At 37.2% G+C, this 24020-nt stretch overlaps 1 protein-coding gene across 9 annotated transcripts in view; it reads right to left on the reverse strand.

Moving 5' to 3' along the window:
* Window positions 1-15830: 15830 nt before the first annotated feature.
* GABPB1 (GA binding protein transcription factor subunit beta 1) overlaps window positions 15831-24020 on the reverse strand; it is a 64510-nt gene continuing 56320 nt past the window's right edge. For 7 of the 9 annotated variants that reach the window (XM_072808473.1, XM_072808468.1, XM_072808470.1 and 4 more), the window contains 2 exons: window positions 23614-23729; window positions 15831-17339 (listed from right to left, as the gene is read on the reverse strand). In XM_072808473.1, coding sequence (XP_072664574.1) covers window positions 17187-17339; window positions 23614-23729 — 269 coding nt within the window. In that variant the 3' untranslated portion in view covers window positions 15831-17186. Of the gene's footprint in view, window positions 17340-23594; window positions 23730-24020 lie in introns of all 9 variants that reach the window. The other 2 variants (XM_072808475.1, XM_072808474.1) reach the window with 1 other exon arrangement.

The raw sequence follows: 24020 nt of genomic DNA on the forward strand, positions 1-24020 counted from the left end.
CCCCCTCCTCGGCCGGACCAAGCGCCAGCTCCGTAGCCCAGAACGGAGCCAACAGGGTGCAGAATGAGAGGCACAAATTATCGGTATTATTCCTGCTATTGCTTCTCCGTCAGCAGCAGGGAGGGAAGAACAGGCGCGTACAGAGATGCTGCCCTGCTGGCCGCCTGGTGCTCAGGGACACGCAGATATTATCACCTAGCACCGTGGAGTTTTTAAATTACCACATAATAGTTACTGCTGTAGAGAGATGAGAAAACACAGATAAGCAAAAAGAATAAAAATGGAAACATCACCCAGACTTCATGGCTTTTAGCACTTGTGTGTGCATGTGTGTGTGAGAGAGAGGGCGCGCAGACACTACCGTGAGGAGGGCAACACGACTCCTGGAGCTTCTTTCTGACGAAAATGTGATCAAATGCACGCTCTGATTTCTCCCCAGCGGCATAAATCTTTCACCTTTCCCTAAAGACTTCTGTGGAGAGGGAATAATTAACAAGTGGTTAAACACAGGGCGCCTGGGTGGTGCAGTCGGTGAAGCGGGGACTTGGTTTGGGCTCAGGTCATGAGCTCAGGGCCTGAGATGGAGCCACACATCAGGCTCTGGGCTTAGCGGGACTCTGCTTGAGATACTGTCTCTCTCTCTCTCTCTCTCTCTCTTCCTCTCTCTCTCTCTCTTCTCTCTTTCTGCCCCTCCACCTCCTCTCCAGCCCCCCACCCAGCTTTCACACATGCACTCTCTCTCTCAAACAAATATATAAATCTTTTTACAAAAAGTGATCAAATGCTTTCAAATTGCCAAACAGAACAGACTTTTTGTTTGTTTGTTTCTGGGGTTCATCTTTCTTGTCCTCTTGATGGCATTGGACAGTTACTACTTCCTTGTCCTTGAGGCAGACAGTCTCTCTGGGCTTCCAGGAAATGGTCTGTCACACTCTGCCTTCTACCTCTCTGCTATCTGTCCCCCCGATCAGGCTGTAGATATTGGCATGTTTCGGGACATTGCCCTCCCCTCATCTTTCTCCCTAGATGGCCTTATCTATTTTTGCAGCTTAAATGTTCCTTATGCAATATCCACACAGGTATAAAGCCCATGTCAAACGTATACCATGAGGCCCTCTCAGTTTCTGAGCTTCAAAATCTTTTATCCAACTGCCTACCTGTCAAATCCCTTTGCATGGTATCAACAGATTCCGTGTCTGAGGAGAAACCTCTCTCTGGTTTGCAGATGGCTGCCTTCTTACTGTATCTTCTCATGAGGAGGAAAGAGAGCTCTAGGACCTTCCTCTTCTTATAAGACACTACTCCCTTTATGAAGGTTCCACCCTTCAGAACTTACCTAAACCTAATTCTCTCCTAATACTATCACTTTGGGTGTTGGTAGAAGCTGGTGACAGAATCATTCATGGGCTCTGCATTATTTGTACAACTTCTTCTGGATTTATAATTATTTGGAAATAAAAGGGTTTTTTAAATTGTTACTGAAAATGTACAGTGAGATACCACTTCACACCCACTAGGATGATCTCGGGGTGGTGAGTTCAAGCACCATGCTGGGTGTAAGGGGTTACTTTAAAAAGTTCAAACAAAGACAGATAATAATAGATGTTGGTGAGGATGCGGAGAAACTGGAACCCTCATATATTGCTGGTGGGAATCTAAAAATGACGTAGCCATTTTGGAAAACAAACCCTTCTTCAAAAAGCTAAATATAAAGTTCCTTTATAAATTAGTAATTCCCCTACTAGGTATACACTTAAGAAAAAAAGAACATTTTTGCACACACAAAATTCATACATGAACGTTCAGAGTGGCATTATTCATAATAGCCAAAAAATGGAAACAACCCAAATGTCCATCCACAGATGAATGGGTAAATAAAATGTGGTGTATCCATACCACAGAATATTATTCCACAATAAAAAAGAACGAAGCATTGATCCATGCTACCACATGGATGAACCTTGAAAACATACTAAGGGAAAGAAGCCAGACACAAAGGACCATATATTGTATGATTCTATTTTTATGAAATGTACAGAATAGTCAGAAAGATATTAGACAACAGAAAGCAGGTTAACTGGTTACCAGGGCCTGGGGCAGAGGGGAAGGAGTCAGAGGTTGACAGCAAAGGGAAACAGAGTTTTGGGGGGGAAAGGGTGATGAACAAATTTTCAAATTGATCCTTGTGATGGTTGCACAACTCTGTGAATATACTAAAAGCACTGAATTATTCATTTTAAATGTGGGATTTTACAGTATGGGAATTATATCTGAGAAAAGCTGTTGATTAAAAACAAACACACACACACACACAAAACAGATGGTGAAGAACAGTATGCCTGAAGAACATAGGTCTTTGGGGAAAAAATGGCCTAGTGGATTTGGATTCCAGCAATATTGCCAATAGTATAATCTTTCATGGGATCAGGGGTGGAGAAGTAATATTTTGACAGTGGTAATAGCTAACATTTATCTAGCACCTAAAAAGTACTAAGCACCAAGTCAGACATTTTAAATAGAAAAGCTTACTTTCTCCTCAAGCATTGCATCTATTATCTCTCCTCTATCCTTCTGCAACTCCAGTTACACTATGTTAAACTTTGTTACCTTATCTCATGTATATAATATACATAGCATTTATGTGTGTATTATATATGTTATATAAGCTATATAAATTACATAGATATATATATATATATATAAATATATATACCATTCTTTTCTTTATTTTCCATCTCCTTATCTCTCTGAGTTTCAGTTGGAAATTTTTTCTGCCCTATCTTTGAGTTCACTTTTCAGATGTATCTAATATGATAATAAAAACTAGTTATTGATTTCTTAATATGCTATTATATTCTTTCAGTTGAAAATTTTTCATTTGGTTCTTTTTTTTACAGCCTTTAATTTCTCACTAAATCTTTTGATCTTGACTACTATTTCCTTGAACACAACAAACTTTTTTAAAGTGCCACTAAACGATATAAAAGATCCATATAGGGCAACCCTGGTGGCCCAGCGGTTAAGCACTGCCTTCGGCACAGGTTGTGATCCTGGAGACCAGGGATCGAGTTCCACATAGGGCTCCCTGCATGGAGCCTTCTTCTCCCTCTGCCTCTGTCTCTGCCTCTCTCTCTCTCTCTCTCTGTCTGTAATAAATAAATAAAATCTTAAAAAAAAAAAAGTCCATATAAGTGGAGAGACATACCAGATTCTCAGAGAGAAGACTCACCATCACAAAGACACCATTTTTCCTAAGTGAATTTATAAATTTAACACTATCCCAGTGAAAACCCCAGCAAGCCTTTTGGTGTTCTGTTTTGGATTTCATTAGCTATTTTATAGTTCATAAGGAAAAATACATAAACTGGAATAGTAAGGAAAACTCTGTAAAAGAAAAGTAACTAGAAGGTTCTGTTTTTACCAAGAAGGTATTAAAATATATTATGAATCCTCAATAATTAAAAGAATGAAAAACTGACGTATGAACAGACAAATGGAAAAATAAAGTCACATACATATAGGAGTTTAGTGTATAATAAAAATGGTATCTCAGATTGGAGGGGAAAAGATGAACTATTTAGTAAATAGTGCTGGAATAAGGAGAGCCATCTGGAAAGAAGTAAGTTGGATTCCTCACACCAAGAACTTATTTTTTGGGAAGCCTCAGTGGCTCAGTGGTTGAGTATCTGCCTTTGGCTTAGGGTATGATCCTGGAGTCCAGGCTCCCTTGCGGTATGTTCAGTAAACTTCCATCCCCTTTGCCCTGCCAGCAGTGACTCCAACCACCCGCACCCCCAGCTTCCAGCAGGTCGTCACCTCACATTTGAGGGCCCTCATCTGATCACTTAGGTGTCACAAATCATACCTAAGTAAAGCTGTTTAAAAAAATTAAGATGAAAATTCCATGGAGAAAATTTAGGAGCTCTGCTCCTTTGAAGATGGAGAAAACCTATCTGAAGAAAGGGATCCTTTTCCTAACTGACAGCAAGGCTCCATGTGGACTGGCTGTGCCATGACCTAGCCAGTGGCTTGGAGTGGTTGGAAGGGAGTGAGCCCATGTTGGGTGGGGAGGCAACACTGTTGTCCATCTGGCCTCCATGTTCCTGGGTCCCCAGCTCAAGCAGTTCCCCCTTCCAAGCAGGTGTGAAAAACACAGGAGAAAGTCTCCAAGGGAGGGGTAGCTCCTGCTTTCCCCTGCACACTCCCCCCCATATTAGATTCTTTTGAGTTCCACTTCTGGTGGCTTCTTCCAGGAAACCAGTTCATGGTCTGGGAGTGGGGGAGAAAAGGGAAATGATCCCCAGGGCTGCCTGGGGTGGGGTCTGAGCTCCCACCTTCCCCTGCCCCCACCTTCTACTGCACTTTCCTCCCTACCCCACATCCAAAATCTGCTTCCTTCAGTTTGTAAAGCCTTTCTTCTACCTGGCTCAAAATCCAAAAATCATTAATTTAACCATATTAAAACACACACACACACACACAAGTAAAGTCAAAAGATACTGACAAACTGAAAAAAATATAACTCACAGTAAAAGAGCACACACAAAAAAAGACTAGCACACTAATAAAAAAATTGGGCAAAGAATAGTAAGAGAGATGAGCAAAAAGGGGAAATATAGAACCCATAATCGAGAAAATCAACTTAAATCTACAATTAGGGGTGTCTGCGTGGCTCAGTGGTTGAGTCTGCCTTTGGCTCAGGTCGTGATCCCAGGGTTCTGGGATCAAGTCCCACCTCAGGCTTTAAAAAATATAAATAAATAAAGATTTTTTTAATGGCTATGTCCACATCTTCCAGGCTGTAAATTCCATAAGAGTCAGGCCCCATATGGGTTTTGTTTACCACTTTAGCACCTGTCATCTTGCACAAAGTAGGTTAATAAATACCAGTTGAATGGAAATCTTCAAAATCCTGGTTGGAGTGGAGGGTAAAGAATGGGAAGGAGGGCAAGGGCATGGTCAAGACCTGTGATTTCTAGAAAATGGAGGTCAAGTTGGCTTCTTGTAGCTCAATCCTTTGTTACACGATTACTCAAATGTGCCATTTGGTTTCACAAAGAAACAATAAAGACCATCAGAAATGGATTTAAGCATTTTCTGAGTAAAAGTGGAAGAGGTTGCAAAAGTCAACCTCCCACAATGGAAAAAGTGTGCCGATTGTCTGAGAGAAATAAATCCTCCTTGTGGCTAGATTCAGACCTCCAGAAGCCTAGGCATAGCCGATTCGCTCCTAAATGTGTTAACCTTCAAAGAGTCACTTGAGGCCCTCAGGGAAAGTTTGAGTGGAGGCCTCCAGGGATTGCAGGAAAGAGAGGACCTGAGCAGGCCCCATTCCACCTCACACTAGAGGGAAAGATGTAGGAGAAGCCAGCCTGGCCAGGGGCCAGCTTGCTCCCGTTTGATCCTGAGGTTATGCCACTCTCAGAGTTTTTGGAGACTGAGCAACCAGACTTGGGGAAATCTGAAGATATTGAACTATAGGATGAAACTGCCCTGAAGGAAGCAAACCCAGCCCTGGGGGTAGAGGATGAGGTTATCCCTGGTCGCAAGTGGAAATGTCCCAAAAAAATGAGGGTTTAGGGAGATAAGTTTTAGACTAGAGGGCGTTGAGTATGGATCTGCAGAGGTTGTTGGCTTGCTCAAGGGACATGGTCTCAAAGTGGAGAGGTGGATTGGCCTCTGGCACAGGACAGCAGATCAAGAGCTCTAGGGGGTGGAGCGGGGCATAGCCATGGGAGTCCCTGCTAGGTTTAGGACCACATCTGGTAGCAGTGAGAAGTTTTCTCTCTGTGTGTGTCTCCTTCTGTCTCTCTGTCTCTATCTCTGTCTCACTTTCTCTGTCTCCCTCCCCCCAGCCCCCCACCTCCACTGTCTCCCCCTTACATTGTGCTTTTCTTCTGAACCACCTAGCCTCCAGAAAAATCTTATTATACAAGTTACAGCTTGGTTTCAGCTATGTGGTGGGAAACAGAGAAGGGCTTACCAAGAGCAAGAGAGAACAGCCTACAAGAAGAACCTGGCCACAGGATGTCATCGAAAGCAGAAGACCCCAGGTGAGCTGAGGCCAGCGCTTTGGAGCCAGCAGGAGGTAAGTAATAACCAGCACAGATGTGTTGTCTATGAAACTAGAGCTTCCAGGAACACTTACACACTTGCAAGGGTTGAGGGAAGGAGAGTTAGGTAAAAGACTGGATTTGGCAGGGATGGAGGTTGGGGTGTGTGATCAACGATGGGAATGCAACCATTTTAACGTGGGTGTTAAAATTTATATGTTCAGTAATAGGCACAAGAGTATTTATAATAGCATTGTTTATAATATCCAAAAGCTGGAAATAACTTAAAATCTTAAGATGGGCACATTGTTGATATCACACAGAGCAATACCACACAGTAATGAAATTGAGCCAGAGCTGGGCACCAGGGTGGCTCAGTGGTTGAGGGTCTGCCTTCAGCTAAGGGAGTGATCCTGGAGTCCCCGGATCAAGTCCTGCCTCGGGCTCCCTACAGGGAACCTGCTTCTCCCTCTACCTGTGTCTCTGCCTCTCTCTCTTGAATAAATAAATATTTTTTAAAAAATAAAAGAAAGAAATTCAGCCAGAGGCATAAACAACAACACGGATAAATCTAGAACATGATGCTGAGTCAAATAAGCAAATTACCAAAGAATGGTTCCATTTAAATAAGGTTTAGAAAGCTATAAAACAATTGCTTAGAGGTGACACATGTGCTAAAAATACACAGAAAAAGGAAGGAAATTATTAACACAAAATCAAAAAAGTCAGAAGCATATTGTTGGGGTGGGCAGACATTGCTTCCAGAAGTTTGGGAATCTCTTATTTAACCTGGGTGTTAAAATATACATGTATGTACACGATTTTGAAAAAGAAAAAAAAGAGATTACTGTTTCATACCCATAAGCTAGAATACCAGCCTGGATATACCAAATGTATCATGTTTTGTAAACCTGAAGTGTTTACTTAACTATACATATTGAATATCTTTTGCTATCAATGACATTCTTCTAAGTCATCTTTTTTTTTTTCTTCCAAGGTTTTATTTACTTATTTACCTTAAAGATTTTATTTACTTACCTGAGAGAGAGAGAGCAGGGACCCCATGCAGGGCTTGATCCCAGGACCCTGGGATCATGACCTGAACTGAAGGCAGACACTTAACTGACTGAGCCGCCCAGGTGCCCCAAGATTTTATTTAAATTTAAGTCAGTTAACATGGTGTAGTATTAGTTTCAGGAGTAGAATTTAGTGATTAATCCCTTACATGTAGCACCCAGTGCTCATCTCAACAAGTACCCTCTCTTAATGCCTATCACCCATTTAGCCCCTCCACCCCACTCCCTTTCAGCAACCCTCAGTTTGTTCTCTATAGTTAAGAGTCTCTTATGGTTTGCCTCCCTCTCTGTTTTTATCTTATTTTATTTTTCCTTCCCTTCCCCTAACGTTCATCTGTTTTGTTTCTTAAATTCCACCTACAAGTGAAATCATATGGTATTTGACTTCCTCTGATTTATTTCGCTTAGTATAATATATTCAAGCTCCAACCACATCATGGTAAATGGCATGATTTCATTTTTTTTGGGGGGGGGGGATCCTCCATACTGTTTTCCAGAGTGGCTGCACCAATTAGCATTCCCACCAACAGCGTAAGAGGGTTCCCCTTTCTCCTCATCCTCGCCAACATCTGTTGTTTTCTGAGTTGTTCATTTTAGCCATTCTGACTGGTATGAGGTGGTATCTCATTGTAGCTTTGATTTGTATTTCCCTGATGATTGATTAGTGATGTTGAGTATTTTTTTCATGTGTCTCTTAGCCATTTGGATGTCTTCTTTGGAGAAATATTACAGCATCTTGTTAACAGCCATAATTTATATAACCGATCCCTATTTTGAACACTTAGATTGTTCCTAGTATTTTACTGCTGTAAGTTATGCAGTAATGAATATCCTTGTAGTTTGATTTTTGCACATATATTTTAAAATGATGATGAAGAAAAAGCAAAGATTTAGTTTGAGTGTGATGTTGTGGGAAAAAAAAAATAGAGCAATTACAAGAGACTTCTTGGGCTGTATGTTCGGAGACCCGAGTAAGGAGAAGTCATGTTAGACATATATTAGCTGATATCTGTAAAGGGTCAGAACAGGCAAGTGCTTTGTAATTGTTAGCTATTGTTACCGGTTTTGGTAAGAAACAGAGGCAGCTATCTCATGTTTATTATTGTTTCAGTTCCTATCATCTCTTTTATCCTCCCAGCTTTATAGATATAATTGACATTTAACGTTGTGTAAGTTAAAGGTATATAATGTGATAATTTGATACATGGATATATTGCAAAATGATTACCACAGTAGGGTTAGTGAATCCATCTGTTACCTCAGGCAGTTACGGTTTTGTTGTTATGTAAGACCATTAAGGCTCTCCTCTCATAGCAACTTCCAAGTATACAATCCAGTATGTTAGCTGCGGTCACCATGCCCTACACTGAATCCTGAGAACTTATCCACCTTATACAGTTGTTTCTTGAACAACATGGATTTGAACTATGTGGGTCCACTTTACGTGGATTTTTTTTTCAATAAATATGGAGTAGGGCCATAAATCTATTTTCTCTTCCTTATGATTTTCTTAATGTCACATAGCCTTCCAAATACTTTTCTGTGTGGAGTTCCCACACTTCATTCCCCATGCATTCTACTCATATGCCTACTTTGCCTCCCCACCTTACCTCACCTACCACACACACATAGTAACCCCCCAACTTCCTCTCTATAGACACATCACACATACCTCACATGTATATACACATGTGAATAAACTTTTTAAAAACTTAATTATGCTATACTCCAGAAAAAGAATCTGTTTAGCATTTTAATAGTTGCAGAGTATTCTATGACATACATATAGTACAATCTTCAACCAATCTTGCATTTGGACAAAGACTTTTTTGTTGGGTTTTGTTTTGTTTTGTTTTGCTATTAGTAATAATGAGATAGACCAATTTTGCAACCTTAGATACTTCCCTAAAATAAATTCCTAAAAGAAAATTTCTGGATCAAAGAATTTTGATCCATTTTACAAAATGCCCTCCAGAAAGTTTGTATCAGTTTCCCCATCTCTCCAAATATGGGGACAATGAGCTCTGTTTGCTCCTTCTTTCAGGAGATGTGAACAGATTTAAAAAGAACAAACTGGAAGTTCTAGTAACAATTCTTTATTTTTATAAAATTAGCTGTTCAGAATGCTTAGAAAAATCAAGACGTCAAGTCTTCCACCTATGGCCCATAGTTCCTGATTATACCTGAATTTAGAAAGAAAAAAAGAAATTAGTGTGTGCACCTCAAAGCCAGGCAGTAATATATGAAAGCCTAGGACTCCAACTTCACCGAGAAACGTCCAAAGATAGGTCATGCTTGCCTGATTAATGGGGGAAACATGAACTGGAAATGAAGTGAGGCAATTGTCCCCAAGGACTTGAGACAGGGAAATTATGCCATTCAAGAGTTGCTTAGAACTGAGGGATTTGTTTCATTTCCACCAGGATTTTTGTGCCCGCAGCAATGGTATCTTACCTGCTAGGTAAACACTGGGTGCAGATGTGACACAGACATAAGCTGGGATCAGTCTGCAAGGGGCTGCATGGTGGGGAGGAAAAGGAAGTCCGTCTTCCTTCAGAGAGGAGCCAGCCACCCCAAGGGTAATCAGGCTTAGGAGTCCACTCGGGAAAGTAGCATATAGATAGAGTTGGGAGGCAGATACTGTCTTAGGACAACAGAGAATCACACTTTTTTTTGTCCAGAGAGAGAGAGGGTAGAGCTAGAATAAGTGCCCTTTACATACTCTCAGAAGAACTCTACCTCTTCTATGTATTTCCTGGAAGGAGAGATAATGAATGCTTACCAAGTACTGACCACTGTGCCTTGTAGTTTCTTAAAAAAGAAAAAAAAAAATTAAATATTTTATTTATTCATGAGAGACACACAGAGAGAGAGGCAGAGACACAAGCAGAGGGAGAAGCAGGCTCCTTGCAGGGAGCCCAATGCGGGACTCGATCCCAGGTCTCCAGGATCAGGCCCTGGGTCAAAGGCAGACGCTAAACCACTGAGCCACCCAGAGATCCCGTCTTGTAGTTTTTACACACACTACTTGATTCAGTCCTTAAAACCATGTGTGAAAGTCATCTTCTAGTTCATCCTAGAGAAACTGAGTCTCCAGGCAATTAAAACGTGTTGCTAAAATTATACGCAATAACATTTTGAATGTTATTTTGAAGGGTCAAAATTCGAACCCAGCACTTTCTGATGCAATGCTCAATATTCTTTCCATCACACCAAGATCTCACTCAATTTTGTTATCTGTGACTCTTAAGATACCAGACCTCTGGGAGTAGGAAGCTAGTGAAATTCTAATTTTTGGAGGCTCCATTAAATGCTCTCCAAAACTTTAAGCATCATGTGCAATAATCCACTCATTGTCCTTTCAAGTATAATTTGAGATAGACACCTATAAAATACCCAAATATCAATCTATAAAATATAAATGATATGAAATATTAAAAGAGCAAAATCTGGAAAAAATCATCTTAGGTAACATGCTACATCTCTTAAAAATAGTATGAGTAAAAATTATCTTTCCCTTCCTGCATACATTATAAAAAGGAAATCCTATTGAACTAAAAAGAGAAGGGATCAAATTATAAATTAAAAATTTCATCCCACCTTTAGTTATAGACACTTGAGTGTTAGATTTGAATCAAACTTGAGATTCTCTCTCAGCTTGGCATTGAGAATCACACATCCAGTAAATATGTACTAATCAAGACTATATATACAAATTAAAAAAAAAAAAAGATACTGGTGGAAGATATTCACAACTCATACAGCCAACAAAAGATCAGTTTCCCAGGGTGCCTGGGTGGCTTAGTCAGTTAAGCATCAGATGCTTGATTTGTTGGCTCAGGTCATGATCCCAGAGTCATGAGATCAAGCCTTGTATGGGGCTCCCCACTGAGCAAGGAGTCTGCTTAAGATTCTCTCTCTCCTTCTCCCTCACTCCTCCTTGCCTCAAATACATAAATAAAATCTTTAAAAAAACCAGTTTCCAGAAAAATATTAAACTTCAACAAAGCAATAAGAAAAACTATCCAATTACAAAATCAGCCACGGGGGGCACCAGTGTGGCACAGCTGGGCAAGTGCCCAACTCTTCATCTCTGCTCAAGTCTTAATCTCAAGGTCATGAGTTCAAGCACCTCACTGGGCTCCATGCTGCATGTGGAGCCTACTTTAAAAAAAGAAATCAGCCATGAACTGGCAATTCACAGAAGAATAAACATTCATGGACAAGAAACAACAGGTTTAAAAATGTTCAGCCTTACTGGTAATAGGAGATTGCATATAATGAAAACAATTTCATACCAAGGAGGTTTGCCAAAAATATTAAAGTGTGACGGTATCAGGTGTGGGTGAGATACAGGAAAATGAGAATTCTCATCACTCTTCACTATTCACAGCCACTTTTCTTTTCTTTCTTTTTTTTTTTTTTTTTTAGATTTTATTTATTTATTTGAGAGAGAGAAAGATAGCAAGAGAGGGCAAGAGCAGGGAGAGGGAGAAGCAAGCTCCCCTCAATTAAAGAGCCCGGTGTGAGGCCCCATCCCAGGACCCTGGGATCATGACCTGAGCCAAAGGCAGATGCTCAACTGACTGAGGCACCCAGGCACCCCATCACAGCTACTTTAGAAAGGAATTTTACAGTATTTGGTAAAACTGACTGCCCTAGACCTAAAAATTCCATTTTCTGGGGAAACTTAGCACATGTATGCATATAGTACAGAGAGTACTATTTGTAATAGCAAAAAATTAGAAGTGACATATCTATACATAGAAGAAAGAATAAATCAATTATGGTATGTTCTTATTTAACTTTATATAATAGTCAAAATGAGTATTTAAGTATCAATATGAATAAATGTCTAAAATTCTGATGAATTGAAAAAATAAAAATGCAGAATGACATATGTATAGAATGAGAGCTTTACTAAAGTTTAAAAAACACACAAAACTCTACTATATGCTTTAAAAATTAGGTGTGTAGTAAAAGCATGAAAATGTGGATAGACTGAGACATCTTGACCTCAGGATAGTGGCTGTCTTTTGGTGGGAGGGAGGAGAATGGGATGAGGAAGGGGAACAAAGGGACTTCAACTACATCTAGAACATCCTGTATCTGAAGACGTGAAGCAAACAAGATAAAACTTAAGATCTATTAAACCTGGGTAGTAGACACCTGAAGTTTGCTATATTGTTCTGTGCCCTTCTACATGTTTTAGAGTTTTCGTTAAGCCAACAAACAACAAAATTAACGAATACTGAACTGTACCTAACAAAGGTGGTAAGCACACCTAATAATAATACACTTCAGTGTTTGATGCCAAAAATTCTCTATGATACTGGGAAGAAATATTTGGAAGTAGAGTCAGTTCTCTGGCAGACCAACAATTTTATTTTTTTAAAAAAGAGACTAGGCTCACTTAAATATAACCTTTCTTAATATATACTGTTTTTCAATAGCAAAATAAGTGAATGTAATTTAAACTTGAGTAAGTCCTGAATTATGATAATAGCAAATCTAGAGTAATTATGAAAAATGGTAATACAAAAATGCTTTACTTATTTATCTGACACACAAAATATATATAAAAAATTATTTTCTTTAAGAAAAGTCAGACATTTGGGGATCCCTGGGTGGCTCAGCGGTTTAGCGCCTGCCTTTGGCCCAGGGCGCGATCCTGGAGTCCCGGGATGGAGTCCCGCGTCGGCCTCCCGGCGTGGAGCCTGCTTCTCCCTCCTCCTGTGTCTCTGCCTCTCTCTGTGTATCTATCATGAATAAATAAATAAATATTTTAAAAAGTCAGACGTTTAATCTAGAAAACATATTACTTATCAACTGCACACATGAGATCTAAGCTATTTAAATGTAAAACTAAGTAGGCAACTAATAAACACAGTGATAAACACAGTGCACAGAATTGCAGAGACCACACCAAAATTTTTTCAGGAAGAAAAATCATAGCTTTTTGGAAGTTACAATATTTATCTAAAAATGAAGGGGCGCCTGAGTGTTTCAGTTAATTAAGCAACTCTCAGTTTCAGCTCAGGTCAGGATCTCAGCATCCAGGAATCTAGCCCTATGTGGGGCTCTGCACTCAACAGTCTGCTTGAGATTCTCCCCCTCTCTCTTCCTTCATCCCCTCCCCCTGCTCACGTGCTCTCTAATAAATAAATCTTTTAAAAATAATAAAAACGAAGACCCCTCAGGAAATATATCCAAACTATATTCAATATTTGATTATCATTAAGTTGAAATACTTTTAAAGGTACTCAGGGTATCAAAATGATCAAAAACTATTAAGACCCTCTCTCTGTATATCTCTATATTTGGAAAATTGTTTTAACAAGTCACAAAAATATTGATATAAAAATTTTTATTTGGAACCAGAAGCATATTTCCAGTGGTAATACTATGTTTTCCATCATAGGTTCCACAGAGTAATCTGAGAATGATTTCAGGAAACTTACTTACGTCAAACTGAATCCATGTGCATTGAGATGTTCTCATTTAACACAGAGAAAGCAAATAGCAAACATCATTCAAAACTACAACTGACTAGCTATCTATAATGAAATCCAAGTACAGTAAATATTACTTAATAAAATAACAAATTTATTAGTTAGTTCATTCCTAAGTTGATCTGACATGCTGGAGGAGTTATTTATTCAATAGAAGCTAGGTGAATAGAAAAGATTTTTTTTTCTATTTGCTATATAAGCCCGAGCGCTAATGCCTTGGGAACCCATCCATATGGGTTCCATATGGAACTCATCTACAAAGGTTCCTTCAATTGTTTTGTAATATTATCTGAAAAGGTTTTTCTTCTTGATATATTTTGAGTCAGTTCTCAAGGTCTTCCAGGTATTAAAGCACAAAGGCAACTTTATAGATTTTATCAGGAAGAAGTTACATATAGGGTAAAACAGAAAAAGTCATATCAGCACAAAGCGCCCACCTATCAACTCATCAATTTTTGTTATAGGCAAGGGTTTCTTCTAATTTTCAATAAATAACATCATAAATAATCATGTTGAAAAATATACTGCATAGATCTTCATTAGCAATGTTTTGGATAAAAATATTTATATACAAATCTTTTTGTCATTATGCAAAAATAGCATGGGATTTCACACTTATTCCCTCCTTCATTGAACTTTGTTCTCTTAAATGTCACAGAGGAAAGCTCCCAACTCTCAGCCCTCCATCACCATAAAGAAATATAGCAATAGTGTCAGAGTGAAATATAGCAATAGTGTCAGAGTACTAGTCTGCCATTCATATCATGAAAGATTGATGTAAGAAAATTATTCCTAAAAGCCAATGAAGACAAATGACATCACAAGCCCTTGGGGAAGTAATCAGGATATAAATAAAAAAATAAATAACAATAAATGAAAATTAGTTGAGAAGCACAGTCCCAGCTAAAGCATTCTGAAAGCATCACAGATCCAGCTCCGAATTTGTAATCCTAGAGTTCTAGTGACTGTACACAGGGAAGTGTTAAATCTGAACCAAGTAATTAGGCAATCAAGACATCTAACGAGTTCAGTGTCTAGAAAGTATATGTCTATTCTAGATGCACAGAAAAAATGTGAATTCATTACAAGATATTTTTTAGGCCTTAAATTTAGGGGATTAGGGCTTGATTCCCTCCCAGAACCCTAGTTGAGTAAGGCTACTCTAAAAGGTGTTTGTTCACACAACAGTAGAAAGAATGAACCATCAATGTAATAACCAAATGATATTTAACTATAAAACCATCATCAGGTAGGGGAAACACATTAAGTACGGACTTCTGAAAACTTTTATTTTATTTTGTCAGTTCCTTTAATCTGCTCAAAACACCATTGAGAATAAGAATGCAAAGCTTTTCCAGCCCACCTAAAAATAGAAGCTAAAAAGAAAAAAAAAAACATTTTAAATTTGTTATAGATTCTTGTCTATTGATTTTGCGGCACACTGAATCAGGTATAGATGACTGAGAATATCCAAGTCCAACAATAACACTCTGGAAAAAAGTGAACTCCCAAAGACATCTGAGTATTTACCTGATGCGATCATAGACTTACACATTTTAAGTACCAATTATTTGTTCCCATCTATGTCAAATGTTACTATAAATCAAAATTCCTTCTTGTAACCAGGTAAAGTCTCTAGCACAACAGGATACTAGGAGTCAAAGAATGAATTAATTTAGCTTTCAGGGGTTCATTTCCAACACTGTCTCAGGGCTCTTTGGGGCTAATCTGGCCAGGAAGCAAAGTCTAAAGTGGCTTGCACTCTGGGGTAAGCATATTGGTCCTTCACTCCAAAACTGCATATGTCAAAGGCACTCTGCCTAAAAAACTCATAAATGCACTAAAGCAATAAAAAACATAGAAAAAGTAGCTCCATGTTACTGAAAATATGGCCTAGCTTTAGATCATTTAAAATATATGTCAAATTTAGTGAAAAACTGAAAAGGTCTTTTTCTCTCCTTTCTGGAATTCTAATATTTGTTCTCAAACCTTCCTAAATTCACAGATCCTTTTATCACCTTAACAACTATAATAATGCCAGTGAAAGAGCTAGCAGATTCCCAAGAAATTACCTCAAGGATTTTTAAGACACAGTGTGAGGAACATATATTTTCATTCTGGTGGGATATGGCTGTATATACAGAACAACATTTTTAATGTGTGGTCAAAATATAAGTCTACACTGAACATATGTGGAAAAGATATTTAATTGTAAAATAGAAAAGTAGGCCAGAGTACAGTTTTAAGGGTAATTGCTTCTTTATACAGATGGTAATCTAGAAGGGTCTTAGGGTTAAACATTTTCATAAAGCAAAAAGACATTAAAAAACAAAGCAAGAAAAAAAGAGTTTGAAGTTCTGTTTTACAAAAAAAGAATGAACAGTATGTCAGAGTTTAATGTCCATACATTAATGTGGAATTCAACAATATTGTGATGAGAGCAAGTCACAGCACAGACATACAGCTTTCACAGGGAAAAGTAAAAGTTATGTTAGACATATCTATAGCATCACCGTAGTACAAAATTTCTTGTTCTACATACAAAAGCATTTTTTTCCATAAGAATAATTTCTTGGGGGAAATGAGTCCATGAAATATTTCAGAAACCCATATACTCTGAGTATTCCAAAACATTATCTTAAAATTCAGTGCCTTAAAGTGCTTTCATGTGGAAATCATGATGGAAGGCACAGAATACAGTTTCACATCCCCACTATGAAATTTTCAAAAAAGAATAGATTTTGCAGTTTGCAAATTCAAGTTATCTTGTAAGCTGCTCCTTCTAAGAACATTGTCATTCCAATAAAACCAGCTGCTAGCTTACTTAACTTTCAATGACCTACCGAATAAAAGGATTTTTTTCCCCTAGTTAACTTTCATCATCTGTGTGGGAAAAATACCTATGCAAGTGATGCATTTTGAAATTATAAAACATGCAGAATATGTACAAACAGAAATTTTAAAAAATATTTGCTTCATATACATGTAAATCTACTTGGGTATAGCTGAAATTGAACAAATATAAAAATTTGCTTTCTAAAAAATGTTTTCAGAGAATCTGAGACAACTTAAAGCTGTACAAAGATTTCCTGGGAGAAATCTTCTCTTCATATAGAAGTTTATACCTACAGGAGTAATTCCAGCATCAGTCCACCACATAATTATTACATAACGTTTGGTCTAATCAACAACGATCACCCTTAAAACTGTTCTGTGTCTGAGAAATTAAGGTTCATACTAAAATCAAAAAGAATTCACAAAAACAGTGGCTTATTGTGTTTTTGGATCTCTTCAACAATCTTTATAACTCATTTGGAACTGTAAAAAAACAAAAACTATTTACAGAATTCAGTTTTAAATACATTTCACAACTTCTAAAGTAAAGTTTTATGTTACAAGAATTCAGAGCTCATGGCTTAAGTCCGATCATCGATCTGTAGTCTCTTCTGTTATCCTGGCTTCCGGCGACTGCACCTTGCTGTGTACAGTTCAAGACTGTGTTCTTTCTTAACCAAAAGTAAATTCAAATTATGTGTTCATTTCAACTACACAGCTTCTTTATTAGTCTGAAGACGAGTCATAGCTTCTAATTTTTGTCTGTAGGCCTCTGCTTCCTGCTCTTTCTTTAGAAGCTGCTGTCGGTATTTTTGTGCTTCTCGATTTGCTTCATCCAGCTGTTTCTGAAGAGCTTCTCTCTCCTAATTAAAAAAAAAGGTTTTTTCAATTTTTGCATGAATACATGATTAACACATACAAGCATGCATCCTTCAAGCAGAAAAATCTGTAGGAGCTAGATGTAGCCACCTGTTGATATTTGCGAGACATCTTGCCCTACCAATTCACTGATAATTAAAGCTCCAAATTTTGTGTTCCACGCTATGACATAGATTAGTTTCTGACCTCAAGGAATCATTCCCTAATTAAAAATAAGATTAACATAATGAACCCAGATTGTGGACTTGTGCTTTTATATGTATGATAAAGACTAGTGAAGAGCTTTAAGAGAGAAATATTACCTCTTCACATCTCTGTGATGTTTTGATGTACAGGTATAATAAATTATAAAACAGTTAACACTTATTGAGTACTCATCATGTGAGTAAATAAGGTGATTTCCAATAACAAGCCTCTAAGACAGTGATGATGCCCATTTTACAGATGAGGAAAACAATGCTTCCAGACGACATAGCTTTTCCATGATAACACAACTGGGTTTATGAGATTGTAATACTACTGCTTTTAATACTATCTTCCCCTCTGGTAACAAGCAGGATTCCTCATCTCTAAAATGAAGAGTGTTGTTGGTCTAGATTAGTGTTTTCTAAATTATCCTATTTTACAAACCAATAAAATACTAATTTCTCTACTGTGATTCATTAAATTATACAAATATAAAATATATGTATTAAATTCCTCAATAAAGTAGGAGCTAAACACAAGTCTAGTCCAATAAAAATGACACCCTTTTCTCCTCCTCACTCTGCCCCTATTCAGTTGCCTAAGGGAAAAAATTGCAAAGACTCCTTTCTCACATCTCTAGTACATGGACAAAAGCTCAACCTGCACAGGCCTAAGCTCAACTTCATTAAGAGGCCTGGGACCTCTTAGTGGGATGGGTGGGGGACTCAGGGTGGGACCATTATTGATCCTAAGAGATGCCAGATTCACACCGGACAGGACACTTGACCAGAGGAAACTGAAGGTGAGGGGCGTACTGGGGAAGAGGACAGTAAGGAGGTCTCTTCCACTGCTTCCTCAACTCGTCCATTGTGAACACCAAAAGATTCCCTCCCTTTCACTATTCACATGGTCTCCAAGGAGGAGCAAATATAATACTCCTTCCTTCTTTGATCCTGTTCCCTTCCCCATATTGGGAATAAAGCTAAATCCAACATATATTTTTCCCCTGGATCCACCAAATGTGGGGATGACTGATTACACATGTAGTCTCCAAGTCTTCCATTTACATAAAATGTACAAGAAACGTATGCATCCTTCATCTCCAATTTAAGAAATGCCCACATCTTACCCTGCTACCTACCCATTTTTTACCCACTTCTTACCCTTACTCCAGGCAAGATGGCCGAGTAGGAACGAGTCAGAAAGGACACCCAGGAGTCGAGCCTCAGGTAAACAATCAACACCACTACCTTGGCAGTGAACTATGGAGGACTTTGAGCACACCAATGGAAAAGGTAGGAGAGGGGTGCTGCTTCTCCGGGAGCTAGATTGCCACCTCTGGAGTACTCATGCCCATGCATAAGTGTTTTAAAATTTTACATGTGTTAAGAAATAAGATCTTTTGGTAAGGAAAGTTTTGAATTTGGTAAGAAATATTGGAACACATTCTCTAAGATATCTCGTCATACTAGCTATTCATTAACATTTAGAAACAGCAAGGGATTCACAATTACTCAGAAGATGAAAGCAAACTGAGGTAATCTAACAGGAAATACAGTTTGTTTTCCTTATTGCATATTTTTATTTCAATTAGAATATATCTTCATATAAATGAAAAGACAGTTCCCTTCTGCATACTAGGCCAAATAAAAGATTCAGGTTACACTGCATTTCTTGACTGTATCTGTAAATCTGAAAGATAAAAGTCCTTAAGCACTACTCCTTGAGTACATTTAATCCTCAAGATTGAAGGCATAGTTAACATTACTAAAGGTTTTTTTTAAGTGTTTACATTTTTTACTTCTCAAGAATATAGGTGTTTGGGGAGAGAATCTTCTTGCCATCTGATTTTCAAAAAAAAAAATAAAAATCTCTAAAAAGTGGAAAATATCACTTCTTATTTTACTCAGAGATCCTTTGTTTACAAATTTATTTGTTAAAATGTTTACTGAACATATACCATATGCAAGACATTTCCTTAACATAAACAGTAATTTGGTTGTTTCATACATGAATAGTGCACAGACTGACACTTGAGATTTATATTTAAATAGAAATGCCAATCCTATAGCTTTGACCTTTTGCAATAAAAGCACAGTAGAAAGGACTTTGACATTTGTAAATAAACATAACTTCATTTACTAATATGTAATACTAACGTATTTTTCCTTTAACACTGAAGAATTCCAAAAAAGTAAATTTTGATGATAATCACAATTTGGTCACAATAGAGAAGATATTTATCTTATACTACAATTTCAAACCCAAGCAATGGAATAAAAGGGCAAGGGAAGACTCGAGTTTGCTTTTTTATTTTTCAAACAAAATTCTTGAATTTGGCTTCAGCTAGCAGCAATTCTCTTGAAACAGTGTTATCATTTTTAATTTTCTAATATTCAAATTTATTTTTACCTTACCTATTATAAGGCAAAAACTCATTATAGTGGTTATCTTCTACCATACTTCAATATAAATTTTGGAAAATAATAATAATAGCAACCCTTAATGAGCACTTATATATGCCCATGATTATACTAGTCCTTTACATCCGTTCTTATTTAAACTTTACAACAATCTGATAAAATAGGTGCTGTTATTTCTTCCCCGTTACTGATGGGGAAACCAAGCCTTTTTATAAAAGGTTAAATAACCTGATCAAGATAACACAATTAGAAAATTATAAAATATACCCGTAGTCTTAACCATTAAATATTTGTTTAAAAAGAGAGAAACTGGGGCGCCTGGGTGGCTCAGTTGGTTAGGCATCTGCCTTCGGCTCGGGTCATGATCCTGCAGTCCTGGGATGGAGCCCCACGTTGGGCTCCCTGCTCAGCAAGGAGTCTGCTTCTCCTTCTGCCCCTCCTCCCTCTTGTGTTCTCTCTCACTCACTGTCTTTCTCAAATAAGTGAATAATTATCTTTTTTAAAAAAAAGACGGTAGGACTATAGAAAATTTTAAACTTTGGTAGGTCAAAAGAATATCAAAAGAAAAACAGACTGAAAAAAATTGCATCAAATAAAACATTATGAAAAATTTACAGAAAACAATTTTTAAAAGAACACTAAGGATTCTCAATCTATCACTGGTTAGAAGACACCAGTATTTCATTAAAAATAAACTTGCTAACAAACATTCATCTCTAACTCCCCTCGCAAAGAAAAAGCAATGGTATTTTCTGAATTCATACAACTAAATAGAAAAAAATCTGTTACTCCTAATGCACTTATATTTCCTTCCTCCCACATTACAAAAGAATTCATTGATTCCATACATAGCACACTTCTTCCAAAAATATCTTTAATGCAGTAATATCAAGGGGGTGATATACATTATTGCAATTTGGTGTCTTAATCATACCTCCCCTTCAAAAAACAAATCAATTTCATTTGTTATATTGCTATAATGCAGATATAAAAGCTTCAGCATTTATAATACATTTTCTACATTTTAAACCAATTTTGTAGAGATTAATAAACCTCTCCATGTCAGTTAGGAAACTGTAAATATAAAATCTTAACACTTATAAACAGTCACTTTGGTAGTTGCGGACGCAAACATACAGAGAAAACTCACACATGTTAGATTCTGTATAATGAGTTAATTTTTTAATTCCTGTAGAGCAGAGTTCCTCAGTCTCAATTTTGGATATTTTTGGAACAGATAATTCTTTACTGTGGGGGCTGTCCTGTCCATTGTAGGATGTTTAGCAGTATGTCCAGCCTCTATCCTCTGGAGGTCAGTGGCATGCCTCTAGTTGTGACAACCCAAAATGTCTCCAGACAATGCCAAATGTCCCCTGGGGTCAAAAGTGCCCCAGTTGAGAACCACTGCCCATGAGAAAACTTTTTTAGGTTAATGGTTACACTGTCACTTAGAAAAAGAAGTCTTGGGAGTCCAAGACAACTCCATTGGTCATCTATGAAAATAAGTTCAGAAGAGCCACTCCACATATTATAAGGAAAGGATTATCTGGTTTGATGAAAACATGGGAGGCCTCTCTTCATTCTATACCCCCCGCCCACCTACACCATCTATACTTACTGCATGCTTCAAGGGTCTCTCTGTAAAAGCTCTAGAGAGATCACACAACTTTGGCTTGAACATTTTCCGTAATGGAGAATAAGATTTCCATTACCCGAAAGCTCTAATTATTCAAAACAGAAAACCCCACTTCTTTAAACCAAGCTAAGACTCCATCTCCCTGAAGTTCTATCCTTGGTTCTAGTTAATTTGTATACCTCAATTCATACCTTCCTGTTACCTGCAATAATTCTCCCTGGTCTCTGAAAGACTAAGAGGGGAATCAGGTTGAACTTTGAGGAAAACAGGAACTCTTACAGGTTATTAGGTAAACAAAGGTACAGGCTGCACAATCATTGTTTGAAATATATAATTTGTTGAATTTAGTAAGTTTATGTTTAATAAGAATTCAAGTAATTTAAAAATGTTTTATTTAATAAAGCAAAAAAAATAGTTAAAGCAAAGTACATGACAAACTTTTCACCTTATGCACCAGAAAAGATCATCTGACACCAAAAAAAAAAAAAAAAAAAAAAAAACACACTTAAAAGATTACTAAAGGGCACTTGGGTGGCTCAGTTGGTTAAGTGTCTTTCTTCAGCTCAGGTCATGATCCCAGGGTCCTGGGACCGAGCCCTGCAGCAGGCTCCCTGTTCTGCAGGGAGTCTGCTTCTCCTTCTCACTCTGCTCCTCTCCACTGCTTGTATGCTCTCTCTCTCTCTAATAAATCAATAAAATCTTTTTTAAAAAATTACTAAATAATAATTATGTTGATACTGTTCAATGGAATACAAGAACTTCTGTGTACTGAATATCATTTTAAATTTTGAAGAAACAAAACAACGTATCCTCAATAATTAAAGTCATACTTTTTACCAAACACTCTGGTTAAGCCATGAATTGGATTCTTGCTAAACTCAATAATATATTCTTTGTGATTGGCTTAAAGATGTGCCAGCATTACATTTAAATGACCTGGAGCAAAAATATATTCTAGTTGTCCTCAATCAGAATTATGTTGCTTTTTAGTGACTTTTTAAAAAAAAATCCTCTTTTCTATGAAACAAGACACATAAGAATTCTTAGATGTTCACTAATATTATTATTTAAGATATTCAGCAACATTTACTGGTTACATGTATCAGATATTTGGAATATGTGCATAATGAGTATGCTGACTTTTAAAATTCTAATAAAATCTCCAAAATGCAGATATTGTTATCCAAAAACTCCAATCTGAGAGAAAATAAAAACGGTATTCAGAAAGGTAAGATAACTTGCCTCAAAGCTAATAGAGGCAAAAGGTGGAATTTGAATCCAGCTCATTCAAGTCCAGGGTTCTTTACACTACAATTGATCTTTCAAAGTTATTCCAGAATAAATTTATTTTTACTTATATGAGTGAATATCAAATTCAGGTAACAGTTTTATTTACAGTCATGTAAGAAAAAAACCTGTGAGGCACTATAGTTTGGTTCCACTTCCAAACTAGTTTGGGTAGAGGGAGAAAAAAGCTGAATCCTATCAACTGCTAGTCTCAACTTAAATTCCTTATTAAAGAATTTAACAGTGAAATAAGTAGTTATTTATGGCTTTTTAAAAAATAACCTAGTGAACAAACATCAACCTTTTTAAAAGGATCCTCCAGCCCACATAGGCGTTTTGCATTTGACTTTTGAAAGAAAAGAATGTTTTTTGTCAAAACACTGTGACATTTCCTTTAGTGACTTGTGAGAATGATACATGTAAATTAAACAGAAAATAAAGGATGGAGTGCAAGAACCAAATTCATTACAATGTTATCACAATGACAGACTTTGTTATAAACAAATTCTTCACTCATTCATTCATTCATTCAATATTTATTTATTGAGGGCTTGCTATATGTATAAGCAAATAATTAGACAAAATAATACTACGTACTTTCATTCTGTATCAAAACAGCACTGTCAGTAAGTAATAAATATAAAAGACCAAAAATATATATAGAAAAGCAAAGTGAATTTATTTTGGATGACTGCAGCAAAACACACCGGGTAAAAGACTCCTTACTTCTATTTCTGCAGATTCCACCCGGTTTTCAATTATTTCGATACATTGTCTCTTAGCTGGTGGTTCTTCACTTATAACAGTTTCTTCAGCAATGTCCGTTGCTGGTACTGTTAATACTAAAATAAAAAAATGTATACATTACTTCATTTTCAGATAAGTTTAGTAAAAATAAAACTAGTTGTGACATTGTTGATGTAACTCATCTAAAAGAAACATGTCCCAATAGTTTCAAAGCATTAATTTGTTTTATGAGCATGTCCTTCTCCTTCTTCATTAAAAATGAACACTATTTATTTAAAGTACCTATTTATTTTTTAAAAATTCTACAGATAATCTATTCATCATACAGCTAAAAATCAAACCAATAAGCATGGAGTCACTTTTATTGGTTTCTTGTTATTGTTGTG

Source organism: Canis lupus, chromosome 32 (genome assembly GCF_048164855.1).
Source record: "Canis lupus baileyi chromosome 32, mCanLup2.hap1, whole genome shotgun sequence".
NCBI classification, from domain to species: Eukaryota; Metazoa; Chordata; class Mammalia; order Carnivora; family Canidae; genus Canis; species Canis lupus.